The sequence below is a fragment of the Triturus cristatus genome, chromosome 10, assembly GCF_964204655.1.
Source record: "Triturus cristatus chromosome 10, aTriCri1.1, whole genome shotgun sequence".
NCBI classification, from domain to species: Eukaryota; Metazoa; Chordata; class Amphibia; order Caudata; family Salamandridae; genus Triturus; species Triturus cristatus.
This window is the reverse complement of record NC_140593.1, coordinates 1,084,599,283-1,084,614,036: the sequence shown is the minus strand read 5'-3', so window position 1 is coordinate 1,084,614,036 and position 14,754 is coordinate 1,084,599,283. Positions and strand designations below refer to the sequence as shown.

Below are 14,754 nucleotides of genomic sequence, written 5' to 3'. Positions count from 1 at the left end.
GGTTCCAGGTGGCAGTGGCAGCACAAGCAAGGCCTGCCTTCTCTCCTGCTCACAGCACCTTTCAGACACATTTTGGAAACCGGTACTTATTTTATTTCAAACTAAGCGCTGCCTTCAAAATATCACAAACAGATACCAGCCCACAATGTTCAACCACGCATGAACAATTTCAAGGATTGATCACATTTAGACTTAATGTTTACAATTAAGTGATTCACCAAACTCCACTGCGCAATTCCCTCTCTGCAGATACTTTTACAAAATAAAAGCCAGGCAGGCGGTGGAACAGATGCAAAAAAAAATAAGAAATTCTGGAAAATGCACAATAAAGTGCTGTGTCACTTCCACCAAAATTTGCTTGGTAACACGGACGAGGAATATGCATGAACTTGATAATTTAGATAAAGGCCATATTTGGAATCATGAGCGGGCAGTTTGATAGCATCATACCCATTACTAACTGCAGTGATGACTTAATGTGCATTGTTAATACTTCGTTGGTCAATTCAGTTTAATAAATGCTTTTCTTTAATAAATGTCATCAAGGGTACTGGCCAAGATCTACTTGATAACCTTACTCTTGTTAGACGAAAAAGAGCACCGAAAAAAAAACAGTACATTATCTAACCCAGCAAGTAACACATGACACACTAGGACTTTAAGACTAGAGCGTGAGAAGATATATTTGACTTCTAGACAGTCCAGTCAGAGCACTTCTTTTATTGGGATGAATAAACTAGGAATTATTATATTATTCAGCCAGAAATAAAAAAAGAATGTGTTGTTCATGGTCCCTAGTTAGGCAAGTTCAAGTCTTGTTCTTTCAAAAGAAAGAATCCAAGTGTGGAAAAAAGTACCAGTGGTGTCAGATTTTTCATTCAAATACATCTGGCAAACAAGGATAGAACCACAAGTGAATGCAAAATTGTATGCATGATCAAACATGCAAAAATCCCAAAACGGAGTCATGCAAACATGCCCGCCTGTGCAAGCAGGGACAAAAAACAGTTCCGGGCGTACACAATGTACAGAAGTCTCAGGCACCTGTGTCCAACATACTGTAAACGCATGCTAGCAAGCTCAATTTACACTGTCATCACTGACAAACGGCACACAGATGTGCAAACAGGGATACAAACGTCAAAAGAATCCGGTGTAGGAGCAAGTAAATATACCTGACGGATCCTCTTCCTGCTCGCCATTCTGAACCAGCCCTGGACTTTTGGGCAGAAAGATGAGCTTTTAATCTTTCACTTTTAACATGTTAGTTCATCATGCTTCTGTTTTCTTACATGAATGTGTTTAGTAATGATACAACCCTACTTTCCTTCAGGAAATAGAACATTAAGCTACCATTCATCTATTTGGAAGTCTGTTCAACCTATAGGGATAGTCTCATTTCTATTTCCTTGATCCCTGAAGTCTAAGAAGGCATAGAAATAGAGAACAAACTGTAGTTAATGTCTGCATTCTACACCCTGTGATTGGCCGAGTCAACATGAGGTTTTCTGTGATGCTACATATGTAAACAGAAGAAGATCTAAAAGAAAAAACTCTGATAATTTGATTTTGCACCGTAATTGGCTTTGGAGCGAGAACCCCATATGGCTGCTGTATTAGTGATGCCTGAAAACAGTTCCTGGTGATGAAGTGAAGTGAGATGGTCACTGTATCAAAGAGGGTGCAACACTCAAGCGAGTTTACCATAGGCAAGCGATCTTTATCCACTCCATTTTACAGGTCATCCCAGATATTTTATATTCTGAATTCTTATCCCTGGATGGGACAGAATCCAGACTGATAAAGGAGCCGATAGTTTAAAAGTGTAACGATGGCTTTGGAGCTGGAGCCATGGTCGTCTTCTGATTACTTAGCCGAGGTTGTCATGCAACAGGCCAATATCTACTGTTTCCGGCTGGGTTCAATTGCATTTTCCTTTGTTAAATGAAGATGTAATTAAGGTCTTTTTCAAAGCATGCATGCATGATCTTTCAGCAGAGAAGCATTCAAGATGACACCAGGTAGATGCAAAGTGTTTAGAAACATGTCACGACAGCGTACTAGTGTGAGCCTTGTTATTGAGGTGAAAACTAGATGCATCTGAAAAGGATTATTAAAGTGCTTGCAAGTACGCGGACACTTCTTTCTCTTCAAAATTGAAGAATACATATTAGATTTTTTGCAAAATACTTTATATTCTACAAAAGGTCACCAGGTCACTACTGCATTACCAGATGCTTACAGCTTTAAATATTCAACTTATATGGGATAATACATAAGATCCAGGATTTAACTAAACTCTTGCTCCCTGAGAATCCTAGCATGCAGAGATCAAGCGAAGAGTATCGTCTCTGGCAACAACCACTGTCAGCGCATGGTGCTGAAGCCATTATTCCACATCCCGTTCTCAAAACAGGCCCACCTGCATCAGAAAAGCGAACGCAGGCATCTGCAAAACGACATCTGAGCAAATTAAAGTAGTGTGCGTCTGCTAGTATAAATGGTTTCAATTGGAATACTCTCTTACTAAAAACTGCGCCTTTGCCAGAGTGCCTTCTATTTTGCAAAAATTATTGGTTACTCTAAGCCTTCCAAGTGCCACTCCTTCACTCATGCTGAATCGCCTGCTCGTGTATGATCTAGGGGGCACTCTTCTGACAAGGTTATTAAGAGATTTTACTATATTCCTGGAGGGATTTGGAGCCATCTTACTTATCCAAACCACTTAGTGCAATAAATACTTGTGTTTCTTTGTGGAATCTAAGGATGATGCACTGGTAATCCATTGTTTAAAGACTGAGTGAATATAGACAGCTGAGCAGGCTGAACTGTAGAGTCACTGTAGATTGATTTGTTTCACTTGCATTTATTTTTGACTAAAATGGAAGTTTATGCTTCAATCTTTCTTCTGTTTTTGATAATGTGGGTGTCATTATGCTTCAGAGCAGTTTTATTTCACCAGCCATCTTATAACAGTGATATTTGTGCATAATGGCAAATGCTCAGCAGACAATCATAAAAAATTTATAGAAACCCTAGAAGGAGTATTTGTTTATTTTGATTTTGTAAAACTCTACTTTAAAACGTGCCAGGATTATTGCTCCATTTTGAAACAAACATGTCTTTTTCCAACAGTTTGATTTGGCAACTAAGATAAATAAAGATAAAACTACTCTGCCAACAAGAATTGAAACTCAAATTCTCAACAAAAGAGTAAGCTTTTCTCTTGTTTCTACACAAAGACAAGAACCCATAGGCAGCCACTGATAGTCAGGGTAACCAAATAAAGACTGCTCTTGTTAGGGTGTGGTTGTGGACAAGTTCAACTATCACACATCTTTGCTCAGTGTGACAGATTTGCAGTGACAGGATAAAGTCCAATGTCAACTCCAAATTTGATGTCCAGAGCGAACGGTCTGGGGTTTATTGGGCAGTCTGCAGAAGGGCACAGAAACAACGCGGAAGCACCAAAAGTGTTCCAATGCACACAATTACAGTGAAATGCGCATTTACATACTTCACATGACAGCATCTTAATAAAGCCAATTACTGGACCTGATTGACTGGTTTATCACAGAAGTCCAAAGTGCAAATCAACCATCATTCGCTGTTGCGACGTTCTAATCGATTCACAATCTGTGAGACTCCCCTAAGTCAAGGTTTCCCAGGTTTATGATCAGCAGCAGAGGAGGAAGTTGGGCATAAAAATGCATAACAAGATTAGTTAGTATATGCATGTTGTAACATGATGTGAATTATTTGTGTATTCCCAGTGCTGTTGTTCTATATTGTTCTATAAGGTCACACAATACTTTGATCTTTGGGGCAAAGTAAATCAGTAACAGATCTGCACTGTTGGCTCCTGTTCCCGTGATACCGAGAACCTTTTTCCTTCTTGAAGGCGGGTGTAGTGTTTGACGTCACCCGAGGTAAAGTTTAACTTCGCCCAACCCCTATTCCCTGCAGGCAGATATACCACCCAAGAGGACAGGATATCGGACTGCTGAGAATAGGAGTCTCTGCTGTACTGGGAGGCAGTGGAGAGAAAATATTGGCAGCTATCCTTCTCATTGTGCATTAGAAGCATAAGATAATAAGCAGCATGGAATGGGATGTTTGCTGGTAGGAACTCCCTTTAAGAAATGGTAAGCTGCTCTCCTGCATCAAGCTCGCAGCCCTAGGCAGCTGCAGAAACATTCCAGCAGGACCCACATCTCATTCCTTTTTTTGAGAAAAAAAAAAGTCTTCGATCTGTGCACTTTATAAAGCCAAAGATGTTATTAAATAAATTAAGTTAACACTTTCGGTATTGCAACTTCGCAGATCAGAGCTGCTATGTTATAACCATGCCCGTTGACTGGAAAAGGAGCTGTGTTATGTGTCTGTTTCTAGCTGAAAGGAAGCCTTAAATTGTACTTCCTGTGTTATGTGTCTGTTTCTAGCTGAAAGGAAGCTTTACGGTTTCTTCCCTGTGTTATGTGTCTGTTTCTAGCTGAAAGGAAGCTTTATGTTGTACCTCCTTACCTCTGGTGAGTTATGTCCTCTGGGCAGTCTGCATCCATGTGAATCTTGTGAAATAGTGCGATTTAGTTTGTGTATAATTTGAGTTGACTAGTCATTTGGAGAAGATCCATATATAAAAGTGGATTTCTTTGGAGGTATTGTTGATCCCACTAACCACTTAGGTTGGCAAGAGAATAAAAGAATAAGATAACCATTACACTGAGGAACTACCTGCCACATATTGCTAAATATGGTCCCTTCTGCGAACACTCTACACAAAGTATTTTTCGTAAAGACATAGATTATAAAATGTAAATTGTCAAAATATTAAGCCAGCATACATATATTCCTGCAAATAGTTTGACCTTTATTTAAATTCTAAATCCAGGATAATTCTCTTCCCACACATTTGTTTACAATTTTAAATTCACTCCGGTCATATCTAGTGCTTGGATAGTGGTATTAGGAGGAGTTCAACATGTTTGTAAGGTGATAGTTATGTAAAGTCGAGACTTCGTCAATGTTTTTGTAAAATGTGTTTCTGCGCTCTATCTTTCCTTGTGCTATTGTGGGCCCCTGACAATTTATCTTGAGAGTAGACTACCTATGGGCCCTTGACTTGAGCCTAAAAGCACATTTTGTTCTGCGGGGAAGGTTAATATCAGGCTGCTTTCATAAGGTACATTAGCTGCACACTTTCTACATGTTTTTCTTGTATTGCTGCAGGCATATGCTTGCACACATGTGGGATAAACTCACCTGTTGGCAATGGGTCCTTTGGCGACCGGCTTTAGCTTGGACCTCCATTCTGCTGGTGCCTCTGTTGCATTTGCATTAGTGCTCAAAGGACCTACTGAAAAAGAAGGGGCAGATATGATTTTAATAAACAGGCAAAATAGATGGGCAAGATATGCTACAAATCAACTACTATGAAAATCAGCAAACCAAATTGTAATCACAAATCTGGTGTAATGAACATGCATACCAATAATGCTAGACTCTACCCCCTATAATGCAAAATTATCCAATTTCAGACCTGATGTCTATAGACACATCTTTATGCTGAATAACTGGGAAACTCATGTAGGTCGGGGGGATGGAGGGGCTAAGGAGGGGGTGTTGGTGGGCATGCATCTCCTAGTTTTGAAATGTCTACTACATCATTAACGTTCAGACCCACAAAGTCCTAGAACCACTAATATTCATTCATTGGGTGGAGTCTTGGAGCATATTACTGTATATCCTGACTCCTTTCTTCCACAGTAAAATAAAATATCCTCAGTCTTGTGGAAGGAAATCTCATCCCAGCCATTTACTTTCAGGTTCCCTTGTTAAAAAGGGCCAGGCACCTCTCCAACTACCCTCCCTGCTCTGAAGCTCATGAACATTGCCTTGGAATGAGTTGTTCAGTGTTGTAAGTTATGAGCTCTTACAGATCTACCATTAAAAATAACACTATCAACCCACTCACATTTATTTTGCACACGGAGTACCTGGTAAAAACTGGATTAGTTTTTTTTTTCTAAGATAATATAAGATATTTGAGGTGCACATCCATTTTGAAATAATAATGGATTTTAAATGTTTGCCAACTCAAAAGGGCCTTTTATTGTAGCCCTGAGGGACCTCTCCAATCTTGCAGTCCACTGCAGAATCTCCTGGACTTTCATGCATTGTGCACACACAGAAAGATGCTGCCTATACCCTATGTGTTGAGTTTTTTTCCCTAACACAGAGAGATCTAGGTCTGCATAGAGTATGCGATGGCACCAGCGATGTGTGTAGATGGGGTGAGGCTTCTGGACCTCTGAATAAAGGAAGCTACATGTAAAATGAATGCCACTCTATTCCTTCGCATGTAAATTACAACAGTCTCCTAAGAATACATCATTTTTTGTGAAGAGGATGATATGTCGACTTCTGCCACAAGGAAGAATGAGGCATCAGCCCCGTTGGCCCATTTGGCCGCATTATGGAAAGTGCCGCAGATGCGTATGCAGCCCTATCTGTAATACAGATAATGCTTGCGAACATATAGCGCCATCACCAGACGATGTTCCCTTAATTGCATGGGGGCGTGGTCCCATGCAAATGAGGGAATTCCTTTGCCTCTGCATCCGGGCCGTATTATAGACGCAGGAGGAGGGGCAAAGACGCTGCAAGGAGCCACACTGTCAGTGCACCCCCTGATGGCAGCCCTCTGAAGGGGGGGAAAGAGGGTGCTATGGACCACCCAGACACACCTTTGCAAGCAGATGCAGTCACTCACTGCACCCGCTTGCAGGGGGGGGGGATCTCTCCCCTCTTAAAAGTGTAGACAGGTGTCGCCAGCACAGTGAATCATGGAGCATCTGCTTCAAAGCTGCTCCATTCTTCACCTGAATGCGCAGCCCGCAGGACAGCATGACTTTGTGGCTGCTCGAGGCACCGTATTCAATGTAATAGGGTGCACTTTCCCTGTTTGCACCCGGCGTGCCTGTTTTAAGATGCGCCATGGCACAAACAGGGAAACTACGCCCTATGTGTAATATGGCCCCTGGTGCTCTAGAGTTATTGCATTTTCAGAGAGATAGATTGGTGAAGAGGTTTGAGGCAGCTGAAAAGTCATTTTCTGAGAGTTCACAGGAGCAACTGTGTATTTAGGTGGAATATGGTGTCCTGAAGTGACATTCTAGTGACAGCATTGAGAAACAGGTCACAGTTCTGTTACAAACAGGGTTCTTATTCAAGCAGAAACAGAGATACTACTACCCCACACTTAGCAGAAAATGTTAATACATCTACCTCTAGCTGCTCCACACAAAACCCCGCCTCACTGCCCACGGACAGTGCCAATGAAAGTCTCAAGACAGCAGACTATATGGCAGTGGGTTTACGTACAGCAAATTCTGCTCTGAGTTTTAAACTATTCTAGCTCTATTAACAAATGGCCTGGGAGCAAGCGTTCTGCCATCTTCAAACAATGTGATTTCAGGGTGAAATCAATAGTAAATCTACCTTACTTGACTTCTATGAAATCCATCTATCCATAACAATCTGTCAATCCCAGTCAGGGTCATAAGCCAGATTGAAAAGCCTCAATACAGCGACCACGGATTCTATTCATAAAGGCATTTTGTAGTATATAATTTAGTACTCCACAAATACTCATTTTTTACTCTTATATGCCTTGGTGAATTAGCCCCAAAAAATTCTAAAATGGGAATATTTAGAGATTAGTAATGTGCAGTTAGTACAAACAGAAAGGACTATGCCCTCCTTGGACTTTTACTAACAGGGACTTGGTGGGTTTGGCCCTGATTAACAAAGGTATGTTAGAGGAAGTAAAAGGGTACTGTTGCGGTATTGCTTCACCTTGTGAGCAAGCCCAATTGAGGTTATATCAGAGTACAACAAATGTTAACCTATCACACTATGAGGCAACAGTGATATATTTGTGCTTTAGGTGGAAGCCAAGCTGATCACCAAACTGAGATGACCACATTAAATCCGGGATAGAAGAATAACATTTGCCAGTTATGCCAGGCTGTTTTTTCCCAAATCGCAAGAAAACAAGATTTGGCAGACCTCTGCCATGGAAGGTTCTACAGGTGTATCTCCAAATGCTATGCAATATTCTTTCCTATTGGCAGCCTATCTCTGCTCTCCAGAGTTGTTAATACATAAAACTATGCCCCAGGATGAACATCAGTGCAGGTTTCTACTTTTGATTTTTGTGGTTTCTTTTTACATGCTCAGTACCATGAAATAACCTTTAGATGCAATTATGAGATTAGGAGGCGGCTGACGGCACTCCTATGAAACATTATTTGTGACGCCTGACACCTGATGTTATCCTCTTACATTTACATATCTGATATCCCATTAAATTACTCAACAGTAAATCAAGATACGCCTTTTCGGAGTCACATGATCAGACAGAAAAGTTGGCAAATGGAGACTGCATGTGTGGTAGAGTGATACACCGAGGTGTATCTCTACGGAGAGGTGAAACGGATTGGAACTGAACGCTGAATACAGAAGTATAAAACAAAAATTGAAAATACGTGTCTGGATTGACTTGGTTCTCTGGGAACTTTCAGTTTATCAACTTAATACCTATTAACAAGATGGATGCTCTGCGGGACATGTGGTAACAGGACACAGACCTATACTTTTACTACAAATAGGTCTGTGTACACCTCATTTCCAACTCTACCACACTAATATCTGCCGGTTTGACAAGGTTCTTGAATTGCTGAACACACACGCAAGTCTGAGCCAATAAAGGCAAAGCCAATGGTTGGCCAGTAGGACTTATATTAACCAACTGTGGATTTTTGGGTTCCACTTCAGGAAAAGGATTATTTTCAAGGCTCTAACTCTCACTCATCCGACCAATATTTGATGGGTAGGATTGTATGATTGTAAATCATCAACCCTCTAGAACTCTTGACTCTGCCTCAGGGCTGCTTGCTACAGGGCTAGAGACTTAGCCGCTTTAGGAATGGTTGGCACTACCTTTCGGTTGCCGCTAGCAAAGAACAGAATCAGCTCCCGTGGCCACTTTGAGCCATTTCTCAAGACTCAACATTCAGACAGGCCCTAAAAAACCCTTTTCTCATCTCATAAGGGAGGGGGCTAGCGGAAGTGCCTCTGCGGGTTTAATGCTGGGAGACACCATGGAGTGGCCATGCGCTTTAGAAATCTTTCATTCATAAAGACAGAAGCGTGATTGTGAGAAGAACGCAGAGCAACTCGCTCAACCTCCTTTTGCAATCGGGACTGCTGGATGGAGGGTGAGGACGCGGGATGCAATACTTTGATCTTTAGTGTTTGCAAAATCTATGCTGGCACTTTTCTTAATTAGAGCAGGTTTTACAACAGTAATCATTTTCTTGGATGACAACTCAAATATTTACTGTTGACTCACGTTGCTATTTACAGCCATTTTTTTCTGAATGAAGAGCTCTGCAGAGTGTCCCAGGCCTTCCTTGCGCTCTATGGTCTTTGGAAAAAAATTATTCACAATGTGGACGTCAAGGCAGTCGGGGGTCACCATATAACATCACCAAATGGATTTCATGTCCAGTCTAAAAATGTGGCCATCCATAGACTTCAGGGGCCCTATTGCACACAGGGCCCACTGCCCCACTCTGCCACGCGGCATACCTCCAACTGGGTGTACTAGGCGTAGACTGAAACCGTGTGCCCTACCGTAGAAAATGTGCTGTTCATAATGCAGGAACAAACTCATCTGTACTGTGAACTGGCATTAGTGGAAGGCGGCCTGACTGTTTGAAGCAGACTGTCTGCCTTTCACGCAAGGCAGACGCTGAGCCTTGCTTTCAAAGTTTAACAGTGATTCCCTTGAGGCAGAGAATGTGGAGTAATGGCCAGAGCTGCTGACTTTGGAGCTGGGGAACCAGGTTCAAGTCTCCGCATCAGCTCAACATACTGTGATTCTGGGCAAATCATTTAATCTCTCCGTGCCTACAAAAAAATGAATGTGTAATGTAGCTGGTGCTCATGTAAAGCGCTCCAATACCTTAGGGACGAGTTTGCGCTATATAAAACTGCAAAAAAAAAACTGACTGCACCTGCTTTCAGGAGATACCCGAGGGCTGTCTCGGTCACCATGTTACCCTTCAAAGCAGAGTCTTCGGGTAGGAAATTGACTGGGCTTCACCTCACAGATGGCCTAAAATCAACCCCCCTCCCATTGGGTTTTTACCTTGCGCATTATGGCAAAGGTGAAAAGGCAAAAGGGTTTCCTCATTTGAATGGGGCAATGCCTGCATGGAAATTAGGGCACTCACTGTTGCGGCTGCACTGGCGCAAGATGTGTGCCAGCAGTATCCATATTACAGAGGGGCTGCGCAAGCATCTGCTGGCCTTCCCGTAATGCAAAAATGCCCCGATTGCGCAAACCGGGGGTACAAATAGCCGCTGTGCCCATGGCATACTCTGTATAATGCAGGCCTAAGTGTTTTCAAACTAGGCATTTAGATAATTATTGATAAAATGCTAAGCGGTTACACACCAAATTGAAAAGCAAAATTGGGCTCTGTGCTTATGCCAAATCTGGTATTATTATTTTGTCCATCAGTGTTTTCTGCAGCTCATCTAAAAACTCCTCACTGGTGTTAAAAGGAGAGAAATTGAGGTTTTGGGCCCCACACTATAACTTTGATCAATGCGTACATAACTTTCAAAGATTTAACAAAAGCAAAATAGGCCTTATTTTTGTGAATGCATCCGCGCGCACACACACTAAACATGAGCAGTCATGAAATTCTTAGTTGCTGAAACTCCACATAAAGAAGGGTTCTGACAGGTGCACAGGCGAGTACAACCACTTCTCTAGTCAACAATATGGCCAAAAATAATCAATGCCTCACTATCTCAAGGGGTCCTACCGGAGTGCCTAAAAACAGGTCAAGTCCTCCCCATCATCAAAAAACCTACGGCGGACCCGACAGACCCAAATAACTTTCACCCAGTAACCAATATTCCATTACTTGCCAAACTAATTGAAAAATGTGTGCAAAATCAACTGAGCAACCACATCACTAATTTCAATCTACTGGACGACTACCAATCTGGTTTCAGATCAGGCCACAGTAGCGAAACAGCAATCTTACATATAGTGGACGATGCGCTACAGGCTCTGGATCACAAACAAACATGTCTACTAGTTCTTCTTGACCTGTCTTCTGCATTTGACACGGTAAATCATGAAAAATTACTAGCCCGGCTGGAAGACAGGATGGGATTATCTGGAAATGTTCTGAAATGGTTTGAATCCTTCCTTCAGAACAGAACACAAAGATTCCTGGTCAACCAGACGCTATCCCCATCATGTCCTAATTCGATTGAAGTTCCGCAAGGATCAACATTATCTCCATCACTACTCAATCTATATGTCAAACCCCTTACAGAAATCCTCCGACACGCAAACATATCCTATCACATGTACGCAGATGACACTCAGATCTACATCAAGATCGCGTCGTTGGAAGAGATCAAGACAATGAATGAGGTCTTAAAAATGTCATTACAATGGTTAACTAGCAATCATCTGAAATTAAATGCACAAAAAACGGAATTCCTATTAATATTACCGCCAAAGAACCCCGCAAATGTAAAGGAATGTACTGAACTGATCACTGCGCTAAACTGCACCCCTACCCTTGTTGACTCAACCAAATCACTAGGAGTCACGCTTGATAAGAACCTAGACAAGAAAGCTCACATCAAATCAATGGCAAAAAGTGCACGGTTTCACCTGAACTATATTAGAAAAATGAAACCACTCATTACTATGGCAGACCTCAAATTGGCATTTCAGTCCTTAGTGATATCAAGAATTGAATATGGATGTACAACACTAACAGGTCTACCTAAAATCCCCACAGCACCACTTAAAGCCTGTCTCAATGTGGCCGCAAGACTCATCACAGGTTCTAGAAAATACGACCACATTTCCCCATACCTGAAAGCATTAAACTGGCTACCATACGAAGCCAGAATTCAACTTAAACTGGCATGTATTACCCACAAAGCACTCCACTACAAAACACCGATGTACTTAGCCCAGAAAATTGAGCTATCAGAGGGAAGCAGACTTTCCAGGAGTGCCAGAGACCTGTTGCTGAAACCGTCCATCTTTCAGAAGAAGAAAACGTATGACTGAGCATTCTCCTGAGCGGCCCCCAGAAAATGGAATTCACTCCCTCCCAACATTAGAAAAATTCCTAACACTGCAACATTCAAGAGGGAAGCGAAGATCTTCCTAATGAGCAAGTTCCTTCCCTAGTCTAGACGGATCATCATCTGCATCGTGGTTAATAGCCGGATGTAGCACAGTCCGGTCATATATGGATGCATCCTGCACAAAAAGACCACAAAAGACACCAAAACTAACCAAAGACTGATGCCACCTGATGTAGGTGTTATCTCAACAGGTCAACAACAAATGTAAAGAAAAACTCATCATTTAGCTGCGAAGACTTCTTAGACTGCACAGTACTAAAATTAATGGATCTTTGCGGTATTGATGTAAAACATACGAAAGGTACACATCGGAAACACATGTATAATACTAATATTATACCTTTGGTACAGTAAGCTGATCCTAAACTGGTTATTGTTAAAAATGTTATGAAAGGCATGCACCGGAATCATTTATATATTATTGCTGCTATACCTATTGTATTCTAAACTATTTACCTCATGTAACTGAAAAGCGCGCTGATACCCTTGGGTCACGTTCGCGCTATATAAAACTCTATAAATAAATAAATAAAACAATCGTCTAAACCCAATGCGGCAGTTTGCTTGTCATGCAACAGTCAAAACCCTGATCAGGGATTCCATCAGGGATTCCCATTGAAGAACTGCTGCAGCTCAGGTCACAGGCCTTGCTAATCATTAAATGCATGCATCTGTAGGACAATAGAGGGAACCTAGCTGGAGAACAGCAGAGCGGTGTCCAGAGCAAACACACACATATATACACACACATACATATATACACACACACACATATATATATATATATATATATATATATATATATATATATATATATATATATATATATATTCATTCACTGAAAAAACCATAGGTTTCAGGGGCGTTATAGTTAGTTTGACATTTCGCTTGTACAAAACCATTGAAATTCCCCCGTTATAGTTAGTTCAGCTAACTATAACTCGCGCACCCTCAATGCACTGCTGATGACGTCACATATATCACTCATGACATGGTCAGTGACATCACTCATGACATCTCAAATGACATCGCCACAGGGTGTGTTTGCACACGTCACCTCTGGTCCCGTCCCCTCCCTTCACCACTGTGCAAACACGCTCTGTGGCTGTTTTAAGTTGGGAGATTAAGTCCCCTTGAATCCTGAGAGTCCAACTAGCCCACTAGGTACCTCCAGTAAGCGCCACAGATCTGCGTTGCAGAGAGGTGTAAAAAGGGGCTTGGCCTCTGAACATCTGTCTGCAACGCAGCTCCCTGGCACATACTGGAGATACCTGTTGGTCTAGTTGGCCCTCATAGACCCTCAGTATTGAAAGAGAATTAATTCCCCAACTTACAACTCGGCACGGGGCGCGCTTGCACAATGGAGAAGGAAGGGGGCATGGCCTGAGGTGCCATGTCTGCAAACTCGCCCTGTGGCGTGTTTTAAGTTGGAGAATTAATTCCTCCTCAATCTTGAGGGTTTCTGGGGGCCAACTAGCCCACCATGGACCTCCAGTATGCGCCAGAAAGCTGCGTTGCAGAGAGGTGTTCAGAGGCCACGCCCCTTTTTACAACACTCTGCAATGCAGCTCCGTGGCGCTTACCAGAGGTACCTGGTGGGCTAGTTGGCCCCAGGGACCCTCAGGATTCAAGGGCAGTTAATCCCCCAACTTAAAACGCGCCATGGGGCGTGTTTGCACAGTGGTGAAGGGAGGGGGCAGGGCCTGAGGTGACATATGTGCAAACACGCCCTGTGGCGCCTTTGAAGTTGGGGAATTAATTCCTTTTTAATCCTGAGGGTCCCTGGTACCTCCAGTGTGTGCCAGGGAGCTGCGTTGCAGAGAGGTGTTCAGAGGCCACGCCCCTTTTTACAACATGATCACATGCAGGAACCCTCAGCCCAATTCTGCAAAATGTTCTGGCTACAACGAACCTTTCTAATCTATTTTTCACAAAGAAAGAGAATAATCACAAAGGTTTCTTTGTGCACAATGTAGAAGGATTGTGATGTGCTAAAGAAAAGACAGTCACTGAGCATATAAATGGAATGTGGGCTGTCACTTGAGTTAGACAGTAACTTGTCACATATGGAACATGAAATAAGGGGAGGCTGACCTGTTGAAGATGGTGTGTCAGCTTTGTGGCTGGACCCAATGCTGAATCGGTCTGTCCCAGGCAGCGTAGGGCTCTTCGTAGCATTTTTTGTGGAATCCCCAACTCCTGACAGAGTCGTCAAACCTGGAGTTGATGGTCTGAGTGGTGCTGCTGGCCTCACTATTGTATGTTCCTCTTTTGTTTTGCAGTCGAGTTTCGGAGACTCTCTTTTGTAAATGTTGATGTGTGGCTGGGAATTATCTGGGGAGAGCCTGCAGTAAAACACAGCACAAGCATGGGCAAGTTAAGTAGTTCTTTATAGATCCAGTGTCCACCATGTGGACCCTTACCTAATAGTGTGAACATCTGAGTGGTTCTATCAGCAATATATAGACTTATTAGCGGGTTAAGATATGAAACAAA

General features: G+C 42.3%; 1 protein-coding gene across 2 annotated transcripts in view; it reads right to left on the bottom strand.

Annotated features, from left to right (window-relative positions):
* The window catches only part of MICALL2 (MICAL like 2), a 167,911-nt gene that overhangs the window by 64,392 nt on the left and 88,765 nt on the right, over positions 1-14,754 (bottom strand). Inside the window, exons 7-8 of one of the 2 annotated variants that reach the window (XM_085629259.1) lie at positions 14,353-14,603; positions 5,263-5,356 (exon numbers count right to left, since the gene is read on the bottom strand). In XM_085629259.1, coding sequence (XP_085485385.1) covers positions 5,263-5,356; positions 14,353-14,603 — 345 coding nt within the window. The remainder of the gene's footprint in view (positions 1-5,262; positions 5,357-14,352; positions 14,604-14,754) is intronic. The other variant, XM_085629260.1, reaches the window with a different exon arrangement.